At 38.3% G+C, this 17,082-nt stretch overlaps 1 protein-coding gene across 1 annotated transcript in view; it reads right to left on the bottom strand.

The window, feature by feature from the left end:
* The window catches only part of abca4a (ATP binding cassette subfamily A member 4a), a 35,791-nt gene extending 20,470 nt beyond the window's left edge, over window positions 1–15,321 (bottom strand). Inside the window, exons 1-11 of the mRNA XM_087788871.1 lie at window positions 15,235–15,321; window positions 14,689–14,782; window positions 14,482–14,623; window positions 14,269–14,408; window positions 11,428–11,555; window positions 9,937–10,134; window positions 5,406–5,495; window positions 3,655–3,889; window positions 3,429–3,568; window positions 1,002–1,118; window positions 542–739 (exon numbers count right to left, since the gene is read on the bottom strand). Coding sequence (XP_087644997.1) covers window positions 542–739; window positions 1,002–1,118; window positions 3,429–3,568; window positions 3,655–3,889; window positions 5,406–5,495; window positions 9,937–10,134; window positions 11,428–11,555; window positions 14,269–14,408; window positions 14,482–14,623; window positions 14,689–14,782; window positions 15,235–15,300 — 1,548 coding nt within the window. The 5' untranslated portion in view covers window positions 15,301–15,321. The remainder of the gene's footprint in view (window positions 1–541; window positions 740–1,001; window positions 1,119–3,428; window positions 3,569–3,654; window positions 3,890–5,405; window positions 5,496–9,936; window positions 10,135–11,427; window positions 11,556–14,268; window positions 14,409–14,481; window positions 14,624–14,688; window positions 14,783–15,234) is intronic.
* Window positions 15,322–17,082: the final 1,761 nt, after the last annotated feature.

The following is a 17,082-nucleotide window of genomic DNA, read 5'->3' as shown; positions in this document are numbered from 1 at the left end:
GCTGTAAGCTTCAAGTTGGACAAAAAACAAAAAGCGCTAACCATCCACCCATTCGTGCCCCAAGGTGCCCCTCATGTCACCCCCCAGTGCGATAGGCCTCTCATCCCGATTAGCCTCTGCAGGGATTTGAACATTGTTTCAAATGGATGGGGCCCTCTGAAGTGTTGTTGTCACCTCCGTCCGTTCAAAACAGGGCGACCTCGATGTTGAACTGGCTGCTGTCCCACCTGGACGGATTTCAGGATTTTGGATGCGGGACAGGTTAGGGGGCCAAAAGGGGGGAGCCTAACTGAATGTCAGCTGCAAATAGAAGTTAGACAACTGATGTTTAGAAAGGGAGGCTCAAAAGGATTAAAGCGTGAATAGGCCAGTACTTGAACTTGAGATTGAAGATGGATTCCAAAAAAGAATCAGCCTGTTTTTTCTTAAAAAGATGGATGAAAAGACGTTGGAATTTTCAAAACAGCCCTTCAGTCGTCGGTCTAATTTTACACGGTCATGAACGAGTCACATCAGGTTACTTATGGGACATAAAACTCACATCCCCGTATTGATTGAGCATCCGGATGATCCGGTCCGTGAGGTTGAAGATGTCTCGCCAGTCAAAGTCCGGCATATCATCCGGACGATCTTCTGATGGGCCATTATGCAGGAAGTTGAGGATATTTTTTGAAGAAAACGGCGCTTCCTCAAAACTCCTGTCGATGAAATCCATCACCGACGGATTACTGATTGTGTCCTGGAAGAAAAACAAGAAAATAAACAGGAAGTCAGAATGAAAGTGAAATAAGTGTCTAGTTGAGGAGAGGAAATGAGAATGTAGCCAGAAGGATAGAGAGAGGATATAGCATATTTTGGTAAGATAAGGTTGGCGGATCAAACAGGAAACTAGTTTGACTCCTGGGACATCAGACAAAAGAAACGCTCCTAACAAAACAACAATTCTATATAGGGCAGCAATGAGTCACGCTGGATATGATTACATCTGTAAACAGCCGTACCCGAATCATCTTGACTTGAATTCCGTCTTGGAAAAAAGACCAGATTTGTGGAGCCACCTCTTCCCAGGCTTTTCCCATCACTCGTAGTCGCTCCAGCTCTTCAAATGTGGTGTTGGCCTTCAAGAACACAAAAGAATGAAAAGAAATTGATCCTGTACTTTTAGCTTTAGCATTCATAGGAACAATAAATAATATCATTAAGAGAGACAGACAGACAGACAGACAGACAGACAGACAGACAGACAGACAGACAGACAGACAGATAGATCCCAAGATCAAATATAGTGAAACCATTTCTACATCCACTGTGAAGTTTAACTATTAAATCTATGCAGGACTTTTCAGTTCTAGTCAGAGATAATATGAATTAATTCTCCATGGCTTCCAATGGTGTCAGTAGAGAGACCTTAAGTGGCCACTACAGTAGTCGACCTCTAATCCTGCTACTGTACGGTTTATCTGTGTTTCCAAGAAAGTGTCAAAACAGAAGGAAAAGATGTATATTTTCTGACTGGGATCTGGTTCTTTTATCGCCGGCAGGAATATCACGGCATGTTCTGTTTAACGTACCATCTCCGATGTAGCCCTGCTTTATCAGTGACGGGCCTGAACCTTATGCGTGATACGATATGATTCATGTACGATGAAGAATTTCAAACTATCTATTTGCCTGTCATCATATCTGTGTATCTGGATTGTTTCAAACGAAATACATGAACCATTAGAGAATTTAATCCACTTAGATTCTGACCTCAGCTTCTGTCGAGCGTTATAGTAGTTATCGTAGACTACGTTTTTTATATGTGAGTTTTCCCTTTTTAAGAATTTCAATTGTGTAACAAAATCACAGGGTCCTCTAGTGTATCAGGTATTCAATTAAGAAATCAGTGTGTCTGTTAAATCCTCCCATGTGTACACAACACTCAGAAACTCAAACATACACATTGCTATCCTAATCTCCCGCTACATACCATTCCCACATTAAACAGCCTCCCAAAAGAGGCTTTGCAAAGACAACACACACACACACACACACACCCACACCCACACACACACCCACACACACATTCTCTGAGAAAGAATTACAGCCAGCTCGTTCAGAACACCAGCACCCAGTGCAACAAACGCCCTCTGTGCCAGAGCGTCAAATATTTACTGCACGCTTATCGTCACAGCCTTGAACGGCTGAATGTACAGTGTTTTGCACGGCGAATACCAAAGGCCGACTATTTCGGCATTCAGTCATGTGCAGTGGGGGATGAAAACACTCAAGAGTACACCCAATTAAACGCCTTCCTCTTCTGTGTGTCTGATTTTGGGTGACAATGGGCACAATGGAGACGGGGTGACAATGGAGGCCGTTGGTGACAACTGGCCGAATGAATTCAGCCGGCCCAGTGAGTCCCAGTCAGGTTCCCACAAGAGAGCGCCTCCTTATTCCCTCAAGGCGGTTTGAAAATAACATGCGATCGTAGGAGAAGGATTTTTCGGGGGTTCTTACAGAAGTTTATACCCACAGGGATGTGGCAGGTCATAACCATATATAGATTTGTTTCCATAATATTCGACTCTGACATCTAACAATCAGCCGGAGACACAGCAGACAAGCTAATGTTTACAGGTCTGTTAAATATTGGTCATTTCTGCCTAAGTGCCAATTAAGATCGCAATCTGAGTGAGGAGGAAAACGCGGGGGGCATGAAAGGTCGAGGAAGAGGAAACCCAACTTGGTGTGCATGTTTGCGTGACCGCGGTTCTCTAAGAGCGTCTGCTTACATAACATCGGAGAAGCTTTGGCGCCAGTTGACTGTGTGACAGTCACCACAGCTGACCAGCTCGAGCTCTGCGAGGAGCAAGCCATGCATGACCACCGGCCGACACTTATTGACACAAAGATACTAAACTTGGGACGTGATAAGAGCAAAGCCCTGTTGAGAACAGGTGCATTGTTCTCTGCTGTGATTGTTGCCGCGCCATAGAAAAGACAGAGACAATAGCAAAGAACCTTTAATACCCTTCGCTGACTGAGAAAGTTGTCTGGAAACATTTAGGTCCCATGATGCACTGCAATAGTTGCAGCCCTAATTATGGTTATAATCCAAATTGTATTCCTGATTAAAACTTTATGAGATTACTTGTAGAGATTCATGTACATGAAATTGAGCGGAAAGGGTTTCATAGATGAAGACTTAACAGAGTAAAGAATTTAAATTTGGATGTAGAAAAAGACAAGATGGGTTCATAGATGTGGTTATTACGAACATAAAGAAGATGCGTGTGATAAGAGGGGATGTAGGATGAATATGATAAGCTACAGTTGTGATGGTAACCCCTTGAAACTTTTAAAAAACAAAAAAATCCTGATGAAACAGGATCCATCTCAAATTCATGGTCTTCAATTTTAATTCAGGGGCGATCGTTGCTTACGTTTTTAATGATCCGTCTGACAGCCGGCGAGTCGGGAGCGTAGAGGATGCTTCCCATCAGCATGGGCTTCACCGACCTCCACACCATTCTGGAGGCGGGGTTGGATTCCAGGTCTCTCATCAGGTCGTTGCAAAAAGGAGCTAGACCATAAAAAGGGAATTTTGATTTTGCTGTGTGAACTTTTAACAGTGAAAATACAAATTATTAACATTTCAGTCAAACTCACTGGTGCTGTTGTCAGGCGAGTATTGACTCGGATCTCTTCCGCCGTTGATTCCCAGGAAGGCCTTGTAGTTGTTGTCCTCGTACCAGTTGAAGGAGGTGACTCTGGAAAAAGCTCCTTCTGTGTAGCCGCACACCAAGCTGGAGGCAGCGGACATGACCTGTTTGAAGGACAGGCTTCCCTGGAAGAGCGGAGTCAAGGCCTGGAGGAGCTCTCTGGAGCTGTCCCTCTGAAACAACTGGACGGAACAACAAGGGTTAGTTATGAAGAGGGTACAAAAAAAACAGAAGTATTTTCTGTTTTAATTACCATTTCACTTCTGCTTATGTGGCACTAAAATACTAGAAATCAATCCTCATTGTTAATCTTTTTCTAAAATATAATAAACTGTATTTTATTTATTTGATTTGATTTAAATAAGTCTATATTAAAAAGGTTTTTTATTTATATACATGTTATATTCTTAATCGAATATTTCAACACATTTTTTTTTAAACAGACTTTGATATTGTAATTCCAATAATTGAAAAAATACACTTACAAAATTTCAGATTTTGAAAACCGTAGCATTTAAAATTCAGTATATTAATGTTATAATAATGCCACAATTATTGGCTGAAAGTCTGATAAAACAGCTCAGTACTCAACCACAGTTTTTATATTAAATTAAAAAGGCGAGCATAAAAAAATAATGAATTTAAAACAATAAAAAATATTCCATTTTAAAAGAATAGAAACCTTGTATTTTTATTATACTTTTTTTTTAATTCAAGTCTTAAAAAATAGAAAATTCAATATTTTAATATAGGAATTGTAAAAAAAAAATGTATTTAAATTTAGACTACATCCATGTTCCTTATTCCTTAAATGTTAAATTAACTGTGAGGCCTGAAAGTAACAAGAATTAAATACATTTGATTTTAACTTGTTAAAAAACAATCAAACAATTAAAATGTATTTATTAGAAGATGACAGTTAGAACATAATTTAAAAATAGACATTTTCTACTCATTTGTTGTTTAGATTGCTGATGAAATGTGAATTTAAAAATTCAGGGAGTAAAATAAAGCTATAAATAAAATAAAAGTAGAACCAAAAATGTGTTGTAAATGCCACATACTATTTTCATGAAAGACAGGACATGATCTGTTGCCATGTACACCGTCTCCACCCAACACTAAACCAAGTCACTTATCATCCATGGTAACCCCCATAACAGACAACATTCCAGCTGGAACACACTTTGTCAAATCACAGGTAGAAACACCTTCATGGCCGCTATCCAGGTAATGAGGCGCCTTCACATACTTCCTATAAGTGGAAACACCCATTTTTTGGGGGGGAGAGGGGGGGGTTCGTTTGGAAACAGAGAATTCAAATCTGATACCAATGTCTTTTTAGATTAAAGTGATTGGATATAGATATATATCCATATTCCCATCCTTTCGATAATTCCATCTTAGTACACAACAATCTATTGTTTTTCTTGGCTACATAAGATAATTCAAGTTGTATTTTAAACATCATTGTTAAAACAAAACGTGTAAATCTTAACCCTCATTCAAGTGGACTGGTCTATTTTTGAGGAAAAAGATATCAGATCAGGATCAGACCTTCCTCACTCAATATCCACCTTCTGTCTGTGTTTGTGTAAAAACTCGGGCCAAAGGAAGCAAGTGTTTCCTGACGGCTAAAAATAGCAGCGGCTGAACTTTTGAGCGGAGAAGTACGTAGACGACTGGAGGGTACATTACCTCCTGCAGCTTGTCGGAGGCAGAGGAAACAACTCTAACCCAGAAGTGGATGTTGATGCCTTCAGAGTGATTGTCCAGGACGAGAGGCAGCTGTAAAGAAACAAAACTGTTAACATCACTGGTTTCTGAAGATACACTCTTGAGTCTGCTTATATTTGCTGACTGCTACTTTTTCTTCAGGATTGACTTTTTCCCCCCCGCTCTTTAAAACAATGGGCTCCAGGTTCAGGAAGCTGAGAAGGCCAAGACAGAGACTTGCCAAAAAGGACATCCTTCCTCTCTGGAATTTCTTTCTATCTCATTGTGTGTGACAGTGTGAGAGACACAAAGGGAACAAGTGTGTGAATGAAATGGCCAATGGTGCCTAACTGAGGAGGCTGCTGCTTCCAAGCAGTAAAATTAAAGTGGAAAAGGAATCAGAAAACATACAAAAATACAATACAGCGCGATTAATCTAATAAAATAAGAAAGCACCTCGTAAATTAAGTGAAAAGTCAAGGTTGTAATTGGAGAATAAGTTCATTGAACATGAAGTTGAATGAAATATAATACAAGTATGGGATTTTAAAAGTGTCTTTTGTGCGCTAATGTGTAGGATAATAATCTGACAATGGTTTACACTGAACACTAAATAAATGAACTATTAAATAGTTAAGAGCAGCTAGCAATATAGTATTCATTTTGAGAAAAAATGAATAATCTCTAAAATAATACTAAATTCATAGTATGCATCAATAAGATGATTATCGTAAGGGATAGCGTAGCATAGCGTAGCAAACTATTATGCAACCAGGGGACGTAGCAGTAACCCATGGCAACAGCATACGTGATACAATTGGTATTAAAAAAAACACAAAAAAAACAAGAGGGTTTAATTTCTGTCTTTGTTACTCCATTTCCTTTCCAGCTATTTGCATTGATATAAGTAAAATCTTTCTCTCTTACACATGAATTATAAATTAATAACGTTTTTTGAATACGTTTTGAATAAGTATTTTGTCTTTTTAGATCACACCGTCACACTATCACAGCCATGGAGTTTGTTAAGGATTTTAAGGAGTTTTTTTGATTAAACAATTTGTTAATATTGAAGAAAAATTTGTTTTGGGGCATTTGTTGATTTTCAAAATAGTTTTACATATTTGGACCGAACTTATTTTGAATTTATTTTTGTTTTCTGGATATTAGACAACTTGACACTCATTTTTAAAGCTCATATTTTGATTCTGCAAATGATTTTCTTCAGCCTTCCATCGTGTAGATTCCAAATCCGTCACGCAACATTCGGTCACTGTGGTTTGTGTCCCTTCTTCAGGAAGTCCCACATCCTCCTTTGTGCTCAGAGTACGTGCACATTCTCACTTATTGTGTGAGGCTTCATCAGAAAACTCTAAGGAACCATCGTGTGAGGCTTCATCAGAAAACTCTAAGGAACCATCGTGTGAGGCTTCATCAGAAAACTCTAAGGAACCATCGTGTGAGGCTTCATCAGAAAACTCTAAGGAACCATCGTGTGAGGCTTCATCAGAAAACTCTAAGGAACCATCGTGTGAGGCTTCATCAGAAAATTCTACAGAACCAGGCCCTATTTGAGATGTCAAGGGGTTGACTGTAGAGAATAGTATACCATGGCAAAGTTAGGTTTGTTATGGAAGCTGATGTTGGTGCTGTCTTCTGTAGACCTGGTACAGCATCAATGAAATCAGTCTTTGCTTAAATCAGAAAAAAACAAACAATACCACGTTCAGTTCTACTAAACCACTGCTTTATTAGGACTTCATTGTGTGGAATGCTGCCCTGTGATTGGCTTATCATGTCTGCAAAAAATGAAGATCATCAACCATAAACATTTTCTCTATGAAGCAGTCCATCATTAAGGCAGGTGTGGTGCTTCCTCTTGAAGTCACATGACCCAGCCTCGAGTGAACGAGGCTAAATGGAGATCGGGCAGAGGGCACTCGTCGGGTAACTCTGACCTGACTCTGCAGTCTAGCGTATCCTCTAAGCCAATTACAAAAGTGAACTTTGCTTGAAGAGTCAGAAGCTACGGTATGCTGGCAGTTTGAAAACACTCTTGAGTCTTTTATGTCTGGGTTCATGGCTCAATCTACTCATGTTAATTATTTGACTAATAACATTAATTATGCATCATGTTAGATGCATCATTTGTATCTATCAAAGCAATGTTACATTCATAAGACCTGTTATAATAAAATACTAGGGTGTAGTTTTATATTTAAACTCTAGGTAAATAAAAATCCATGAAAATAAACCTTATTAAAAGACTCAAGCTTCATTTCCCATAATGGACAGTTGTAGTACTCATAACTCTTGTGTTGTCTCTGGGTCAAGGTGACCCGGAGGCCCGAAAACAAATGTGTTTGTGGTGTCCCCTGTGTTGCCTGTGGTAGTTGAACTACCTCCTTTCGGGTCACCTTGACCCAGAGACAACGCAAGGGTTTGAATCAACATAGTGTGTTTCAAAAATAGTGATGGCTCAGAGAGTTCATTGTTGCCAAGCTTACTCTCTATTTCCCATCAGAAACTTCGATTGAACATCATCTATCAACATTTTTGATTGTCCTCCTCTTCTGCTTTTACTGACGATCTCCATCTCCAACCTTCTACCTCCAACATATCGACTGTCCTCCTCTCCACCTTGTCCCGTCCTCCCGAACTTCTCCTCTGTGACTGAGCTCCACATCTGTGTTCTGGTGCTTCACATTTCTGCTCTGATCAGAAGTATCTATTTCTGGACACCAACAAAGGACCGTCTGTTTTCCGGTTCCAAGATTCCCCTTGCTCAGTTTCTGGTACGTCTAAAGGTGATCTTGAGAAAGACCACTGATGTAATTTCTACTTGATCATTGAAGTCCGGTCTACCATGGACCAGTATGAACGGTGGTCATTTGAGGTCAGGCAAAAAAGTCTTAGATTCACATATTTCTGGCCTAAGAGTGTCATCCAGTAGATGAGATGGAAAAAGTCAAGCCTTCTTCTTCTGTGAATGATGCGAGTCTCGTTGTATGTATTCAGAGTTTCCACAGCGATCTCCACTGACACCGTACATGGAACTTCAACCATAAAAGGTAAGGAAGTCAGTTCCAGAGTGACTTCTTATGGGAGTGAGAATCAGAGTGTTTCCTCTTATTCCTCTAAAGCTCTCGCATGAGCCTGTTGAAGAAGACAATGTTAGATCTCTTCTATTAAACCTCTTCTTCTGTACATCAGCAAGATTACTGAACGCACCATAACAATGTGACAATAACATAATCTCTTTCCTGACACTGCAGCCTACTCTCTTAATGTGCTTCATTGAATCAGAAGAACATTTTAAACTTCATAAATAATGAGCTCTTAAAGATGTCTTTGTATTTAAAATAAGTTTTTTTAAAGAATCAAAATGTTCATGTTCAAGTGTCAATGTTCAAAGTTCAAGTTCAATTTCAAGTTATTTTATTGTCAAATATTTATGCATGCAAGACATACAGCATACATGTCATGCCCCTCTTTTCTTAAATACCCCATTTACAATAAGAAAAAAATCATTTTTAACCAAATGTATGTTTTTTATTATTAGCTCTACAAAAAAATCTTTTGGGCATTAAATCTCCGTTGGCATAAAATGTTCTCCAGCAGAAACAGGGGAAAATGTTTTAGTTTAATTATCACTAGCATCCAGAGATAGAAACACCATTTAAAACCAAAATAAAAATAAAATAAAGTCAATCTAGCATTTATCCAACACTTAAATTTAAATTATATCAATTAAAAAACATTTTTAATTGAAGAAGTCTAGCTTTGAAAACCACAGGATTTGTGAAACCCTCCTCAAAAGAAGGAAACGTTACATTGTTTTTCTGTCAACTTCAGAATGAACTTGAAGGTTATTTTACTGGTTTACAAAGCTGTTAAAAGTCTGCAGGTCTTATCTTAGGACTACAGAGACCTAATGAGTTTAAATATCAACAAAAGAACATCACTTTTTAACGCGAATTATAGCTGGACTCCCTTTTTATTATGTCATTATGTTACATATATTTTATAGTGCACTTTTCTAAATACATTTTTAATTATTTGAAGGGTCTTGTTCTTTCTCCCCCTTATGTAATATTGTTCACAAACATGAAGAACTTGTGAGAAGAACTATGTTTTTATAACTCATCTGTAAAGCACTTTGAGTTAAATCAAACTTTTTAATTGTGCTCTACAAATAAAGTTGGATTGGAGGACGTATTAAATTCAACGCTATACTTGCTAGCTTAGATAGTCGCTAACTTTTTTTTATTGTTATATATTTTGAGGATAAGAATCTAAATTGAGCAAATATCCAATAATACCAAACAAATGTAATCAAGGACTATTTTCCAACAGGAAAAACTAAACTTTTGCATCACGCCTTAAACCGAGTATCTTTTCTGTTACTGTGTTGTTTTGTTTGTTTTGTTTTAATCCAAGAATAAATAGGACCAGTTTGATAGAATAGGTGGATCTTGTGACTAGTTCAGTTCAGTTTCAAGACGACACTTACCAAGCGGAAGAGCTTAAAAAAGTCCACATTAGCGTAGAACTTGTCTTCGATGACCTGCAGCCGCTGCGGGGTGAGGATGCACATGGCGTTGCGGACAGAATACAGTCCTCTGTGACTCGGGAAGAGCAGGAATCGTTCCAGCAGCGACACACTGCAGGCGATGTCCTTCAAGTGCAGGTCGAGCACTCCGAAAGCAAACTAGAGACCAGATAACAACCGATACAAACACATGATGATTTGAAATACATGTTTAAACTCATTGTACGTGTCATTCATGTGTTTATTTTTCAGTGGAGAAATGAACATCTGCCTTTCCTAAGTAACTGCCAAAGACCTGAACATGTTGTTCTCTGACTGACATTACGTCTGCACACGGTGACTCAGAGAAGTCAGAGGAAGTACTGGACGAATCGAGGCTTGTTGGTGATCAGAAGAAGACACTGTCCAGGTGCCAACATGAGGTGACACACACACACGGTTGTGCCGTGATTAAAAGCCAACGGCAGTAAAAACAACAACAAGTGTGCCAAAAGACGTTGGGAGTTTCAAACCACTGCTGAATTCCATGTGTACCACGTACACAGGCAGAAACTGTTACAACTTTTTCAGCCTTTTTTTTGTCAATTATAAAATGTGTTTCTGATCAAATTAAATTAAGTAAATACAATTTCAAGCATCTTTGTGTTGTATAGTTTCCTCTTTAATTATTTTCATTTCATATTGTTAAATAATTTACTCAATTTTTGCCTTTTCTTCATGTGTAGCTTGTTTCAATGACCTCAGCCAAAATAAGTAACAGTTCATGTGAATTCAGGAAGATTTTTATAATTTCATGATCAAATTCATAACGAGCGAAAAAATTGACTTTGTTCAACACACAAAAATAGATTAAAAAAATAGATAAAATCACTAGAATAATTCAACTTCCATGTGATTGTGATTGTTTTCCAACATGCTTTCCTAATCAAATGAAATCAAGATTGTGTTGTATAGTTTTCTATTTAATTATTTTCAATTTATAGTTTATTTAATTAAATATAATTTGCCTTTTCTTTAGATTTAACTTCTTTTAATGACCTCAGCCAAGTTAGGTGATTTCATGAATTCAACATAAACTCACTAAAAATACATCAACTTCCATGCAATTGTAGCATCAACATGTGTTCAGTTTGTTTATATTTAGAGTTGAAATATTGCTACAGCTCAGCAGGAGATGAATCAACAATTGTTCTGTCACATTATTTTTAAATAAGAAATCGTCGTTTTTGGCAAAAAATGTTTGAGGTCATTTGAATAAACAAGTCCTGAAAATGATAATACGGATGTTTGAGTATGAATTTATCAATTAATTATATAATAAAGGTCGGTACGTGTAGAGTCTGAGGTCCAAACTGAGCTTCTGTCAGTGTTCCCGATTGTGGCCGTGATGGAACTATGGAATGTAGAAATGTCACACACTCACTTTGTGATCATTCATTCCTAAACGTTTACCTGTTCAGGCCTGATCTGGGCATTGACGAGCTGGTACACCACCGTCTCCGTCAGAGGAATGTCCCTGAGCAGGAATGATGTCAACGTCTCGTCGTCCTTCAGGATGGTCTCCACCTTCACACCACGACCTGCAGAAGAATAGAATCCGGTGAGTCGTGATCTCACGTCAGATTTATGGTCATTGCTTCACTTTTCTTAAGTTTGAACTGCAGTGTTTGGACTTCAGATCAAAGTGTGTCTGTTGGGAATCTCAAACTGATCTGTGACATTATGGATTAAGTGATCAGATTGAGCCATCGCCGACTATTTCGCACAGGCCTGTCTGAACGTGAACCGTTTTTCCGGAACATGTGGCAAGACTTTAATCAGGACCACGCCTGAAAATCCGACATCACACAGAGAGTCGAGTGATTCAGAGTGAAATGGTGCAAATGTTTCTGAAAGTGGAATCTGTATCGCTCAAATTCCTTGAACGTGAGAATTTTTACATTTATTCTCTAACGGTGTTTTTTATAAGTATCTCGTACATTTTTTTTATAAAAAAATAAATAAATAAACAGTACTCAATATAAAGACACAACTTTCTATTATAAAAATAAAAGTCAGTTAGATGAACCATTTATTGTTCTAGTTGTATCACCAACCCATAAATCAGAATTTATATCATTTTTATGGAAGGTTTGAATTAACTTCTATGATATTATTTTCATTTTAAAAGATTAAAACAACTGCAAAGAAAACCTTTTTTTTTTTATATATACGTAGTACCTCCAACATTAATTCAATATTCAAGAGCAGCTTATTTCGTCAGTACATATTGGTATACTGTATAAACATGGAATTTTCCGTGGCTGTTGATGTCTTTGGAATTAGGAGGTTTATAGATAAGGACGTTTAAAAAAAGGATATTTAAAAAAAAAGATATGTCATTATAGGTGACGACCGTCCTGATACCAAGGTGGCGGATACAAGAAGGAAATCTTGGTGAACATAAAAGATATTGTTAGGAGCTCTTTCATCCAGGCAGGACTCGTAGAATAGAACGTACTCGTTCAGGTGGCTCAGCATCAACAAAGCTTTTTGATGTGTGTCAGTTGACCTGAGAAAACCTCAGTACTCCTTTAGAAGAGCTGCGGTGGGTTTCGGGACTTGAAGATTGTCCGATCGGACCTTAGGTGGAAAATTGATGATTCAAAGATTTTTTAAAGATTTAAAGTTTTAATTTTTAAAATAATACAATAAAAACCGTCACATGGTAGCAGAATTTTCTGGGGGGTTATATTGACCTTCTGAATGACATAACTCTTATTCACATCTGGCCCCGCTAGATTTCTCTTCATCAACTCTGGCCCTCAAAAGTTTGCACACTCCTGAACTAATACGTGTTGAACTTTTTTCTTTAAAAAAAAAAAAAAGTTATCCAGAGCGATGCACCTGCACTGAGTAGAGTTTATGGAACCCACACAAGAATGGTTATTTGTAACTGAAGAAGCCTCATGGATCAGAGGTAAACGTAACTCAGTCCAGGGGCCTCTCTTTGGAACCCTCTGGATGTCAAACAGTAACTGCAACATGACACAATAAACACACCGAAGTGAAGTACGACTCAGGATGAAAGGCCTGAGTTTCATGGCTTACATAACGTGTTACTTAAGATGATCCAATTATCTTTCCTCTGCTGCTCATGGGAACCTGAGGTGGATGGAATGCAGATCCATATCTTCCCCCTCTCTCTGTTTGTCCATTTACATATTTGTGCATGAACGCAGCAGCATGAAGGAATCGACACACACCATCACTCACGGGCAGGAATTCATATTTAGATTTTGTGAAAGTAATAAATGTCGTAGCCCAACCTTTTATGTAACTTTTTTTTTTTTTCCCAAAACAGCTTGAATAAGAGGAGCACAAATTCTTCCTAAATCAAAACAACATGTTGCTTGGGAAAGTAAGCAGCTTAGATTACGAGGCTCAGGCGCAGTGATAATCCTGTTGCAAATACACAGTTGCGCTGATGGGAAAAATGTGAACTGGACTGTGACCTCATAGCCAGATGAACCAGCACCGACTCACTACTGTAGAACTCAATCGTTCCTCCACATACAGATCCATGATTAGAACAGAGAGGAACTACGTTTCCTTTTGATACTGAAATTAACTTATTTTATTTATGAAAAAAAGGCATGTTGATTTGCTAACTTTAATTATTTAAAAATCCATAATAATTCTGTTAAATCTGTTATAAAAAGAATGTATCAAATATTATACATTCTCTCTCACGTAACTGGGCTTTTCTTTTTTTAAATGTTCTACTTTACGTTCATGTGTTATCATATATTCTGTTGATGTTATGGGCCTCATGTTAAAGATAATCTCCCTTGTTCTCCCTGGTAATCTCACTTTCTTGTTTGCCTTCCTGAGCTTATCTTCTTTGGTCAGCCTTGAACTGAATAAACGTTTCAATTCTGATACCATGTGACTCCTGCTATTGGATTCTGATCGAAAATTCTTGAACAATATATATTTTTTTAACTCTATGTTTAAGAAATTGGACTCGAGAACTTCAGAGAAATACAAAGTTGAGTAAATTTTGTGTGTTTTGTCAGGGAACAATAAAAAAATCAGGTGATGTTGAGTGACTTCTCTAACCAGGATCCTTGTGTTGCTAATTTATGGATGGTCTTTTGTCCTACAGCAAAGTGCTCCCATCCATCAACCATCTCATAAACTTTTCTTAAAATGCTACTTAATTTTACCTCATTCAGTATCATCTTCTTCAAGTAAATAAATCATCAGATTTTCTTATTAGTTTGGCTGAGGAACGTGTTTTGTGGTCCAGACCTGAGAGCTGCTCCGGTTTAGAGCGCAACGTGTCCATGAAGGTGCTCATGGTGTTGAGCTCCTCCCACAGACGACCGAGCTGAAGGAACTCCTGGTCGTTGAGAAGAAGCTCCTGAGCATCCGAGTAGAACCGGGCTAATCTGCGTAGCGTTCAAGAGAGTGTATTAAAAAAAAAAGAGTATTTCCGAGGGTAACGTGGTGATCTGCACGCACATGGAGTTGTTGTAGTTGGACACCAGGCCGGGCGACTCCCCTCGGGTGGTGTACTGGAAACAGGGATTGTTGGCGTTGCAGAAGATCCCCTGCATCCATGGAAGGATTCCCGCCGATGGCATGGCCTTGTTTGGAAAATGGCCTGGGAGAGAAGAACCGGTTGTGCAGTCGTGTTTCTAAAGAATGTGTAGTATTGAATGATCTTACACTCGTGTTGGCGGTAGAGAGGGTTGACTCGCCGCAGCCACACCAGGCCCATGAAGAGAATGACAGGCCACATGATCTCCATGAAGAACCGAACCTGAGGACACGTGGATTTAATATTCCAAGATAGTCCTTTTTTTTAATGGTACGAAAGCAGCAAGTGTGAATGCTTTCTGTTGTGTGATGATCTGAACACATGACTCTTGTTTCAACATTGTTCTTAGTAACACTTCGATGCCTAATATTAATAATAATAATAATATAATAATATAAAATGTATTATTATTTTACATTTCATAAGAACTTTAATGTGACTTTGAATCCCCCTTTTTTGTGACTTCCCACCTTAAGCTTCTTTTTGCAGATCTGACTTTTCCCATTTTTCTAGATTACATTTCAGTTGATAAAAGACAGTCAAATGTCCATTAAGACACTTGAAATAGAACCAAGCACGTTGAAAGACATTCTTTGTTGCTGATTAAACATTATGATTCACAGGTTGACTGAATAAAACCACTTGGACATCAACTGTGTACCGAGGACGTTTACCCTCTGTCTTCTGCGGACGGTCCAGTTCTTCCAAAGCAGCAGTCGGATCTGTGTCTTCGCCCCCATGACTCCTTATTTTCCCCCCTGCAGGGGGATGCCCTCAACCTGTGTTCGGACAATTGTTAATAGGAGTGTTGCTTAAAAAATTACAAGTGTATTACAAATGAAAAGAAACACCACAAGTAATTAAATTCCAAAACTCCTAGTAGAAAAGTGATCACCATACATGACACTTCTAAACAACAGCTTATAAATGATTCCATAAGTATTATATTTCCATTAGAATTGGCAGGAAGACAGTTTGTTCTGCGTCGTCACAAAAGGTAACACCTTTACAGATGAGACACCTCAACTCAAGCAGACACTTGTTTTTTGCGACAGCACCCTGAAGTCAAGAAGTCATATCGACATACCCTTCTCTCCAAGATGTGGAAAATGGTCAAAAAATCTCAGTGAGCGTTCTCCAAAAAAAAAAAAAAAAAGGAAGTAGGTAAGTAAGCAAGTAAATTAAAGGTTATTTGTAAAGCGCCTTTCTAGACCAGGGTCACAAAGTGCTTGAACAATCAAAAGGCATAAACATTTAAAAATACCAAAAAAATAAAATAAATCTAAAAGGCCAAGACAAATAAGACAAACACAGGAGTCCCAGAAAATCAGGGGAAAGTCTGCATTAATAAAAGTGTCTTCTGATGTTTCTTGAAGGAGTCAGTAGATCATCAAACAGAGAGAGAGAAGAAGATTGTTCCAAAGCTTAGGAGCAACAGTCTGGAAGGATTTCTCTCCTCTGGTCCTGAACCGTGTTCATGAACCATCAGTAGATTCTGATACACAGACCCCAATCTAGAGTGCAAGTCTGGATCAGATCACTGATGTAAGGTCCTGACCATGAATAGCTCTGAAAGTAAGAACCAGAATTTTAAAATTGATCCTTAAAGAAACTGGAAGCAAATGCAGAGTTTTAAGGATCGGAGAAATGTGAGTTCTTCTACTAGAGCGGCTCAGAATTCTTGCTGCAGAGTTCTGAATCAACTGCAGGCGAGACAGCTCCTTCTTGTTTAGACATGAAAATAAACTGTTACAATAGTCCAGGCGAGAAAACACAAACGCATGGATTACAAACTGTGTGTTGTGAAATCATTTTGCTAAGTTTAGAGATTTTTCTCAGTTGAAGGAAACAGTTTTTGGTCAGTTTTCTGCAGTGTTGAACTAGGTTTCTTAATTAAACTTACTAATTGATTCATCTTACTTCAAAAAAGCACAACAAAGATTGTCTGTTGAAATAATTGATTTGCAAAAGTAAAATAACCTCTTATATCAGAACATGCACTACAATATGTCCTCACCAGCTTCATATATCAATGTTTGAAAGCTGCAGTTACTATATCGTAGGATTTCTTTTACACAACGACTACATTCACCATGAAGTGTGCACAGAAAACCTCTGACTTTATCAATCTAAATGCATCACAAGAGCCCATTAAACAGAGGAACATGAATGTTTCTTACCTCAAAGAACCACCTGCAGAGAAGTCAGACACCAAACCAGTGCCGTACAACACATTCTACCGAGAGCTCCCAAAGGTGCTAACGCAGCTAATTTCCAGACCTTGTGAATAGTTAAGCAGATTGATGTAATCTCCTCTCCCAGCGTCGGGAGAACGCTCGGGTCTCTTATCCATTCGCGCCTACGTGACCCGAGAACCTGCATCACACCTCACCTGTGAAGAAAGTACAGAACGACAATACTAAAGGAAAAAAAATCATAAAACTATTTAAACCAGTATCAGACTAAGTATTTCTGAAGGACACACATAATACATATATATATATATATATATATATATATTT

This window comes from Callionymus lyra, chromosome 4 (genome assembly GCF_982586985.1).
Source record: "Callionymus lyra chromosome 4, fCalLyr1.hap1.1, whole genome shotgun sequence".
Lineage (NCBI taxonomy): Eukaryota > Metazoa > Chordata > Actinopteri > Syngnathiformes > Callionymidae > Callionymus > Callionymus lyra.
The sequence above is the reverse complement of the archived record's forward strand: the minus strand, read 5'-3'. Positions and strand labels throughout refer to the sequence as shown.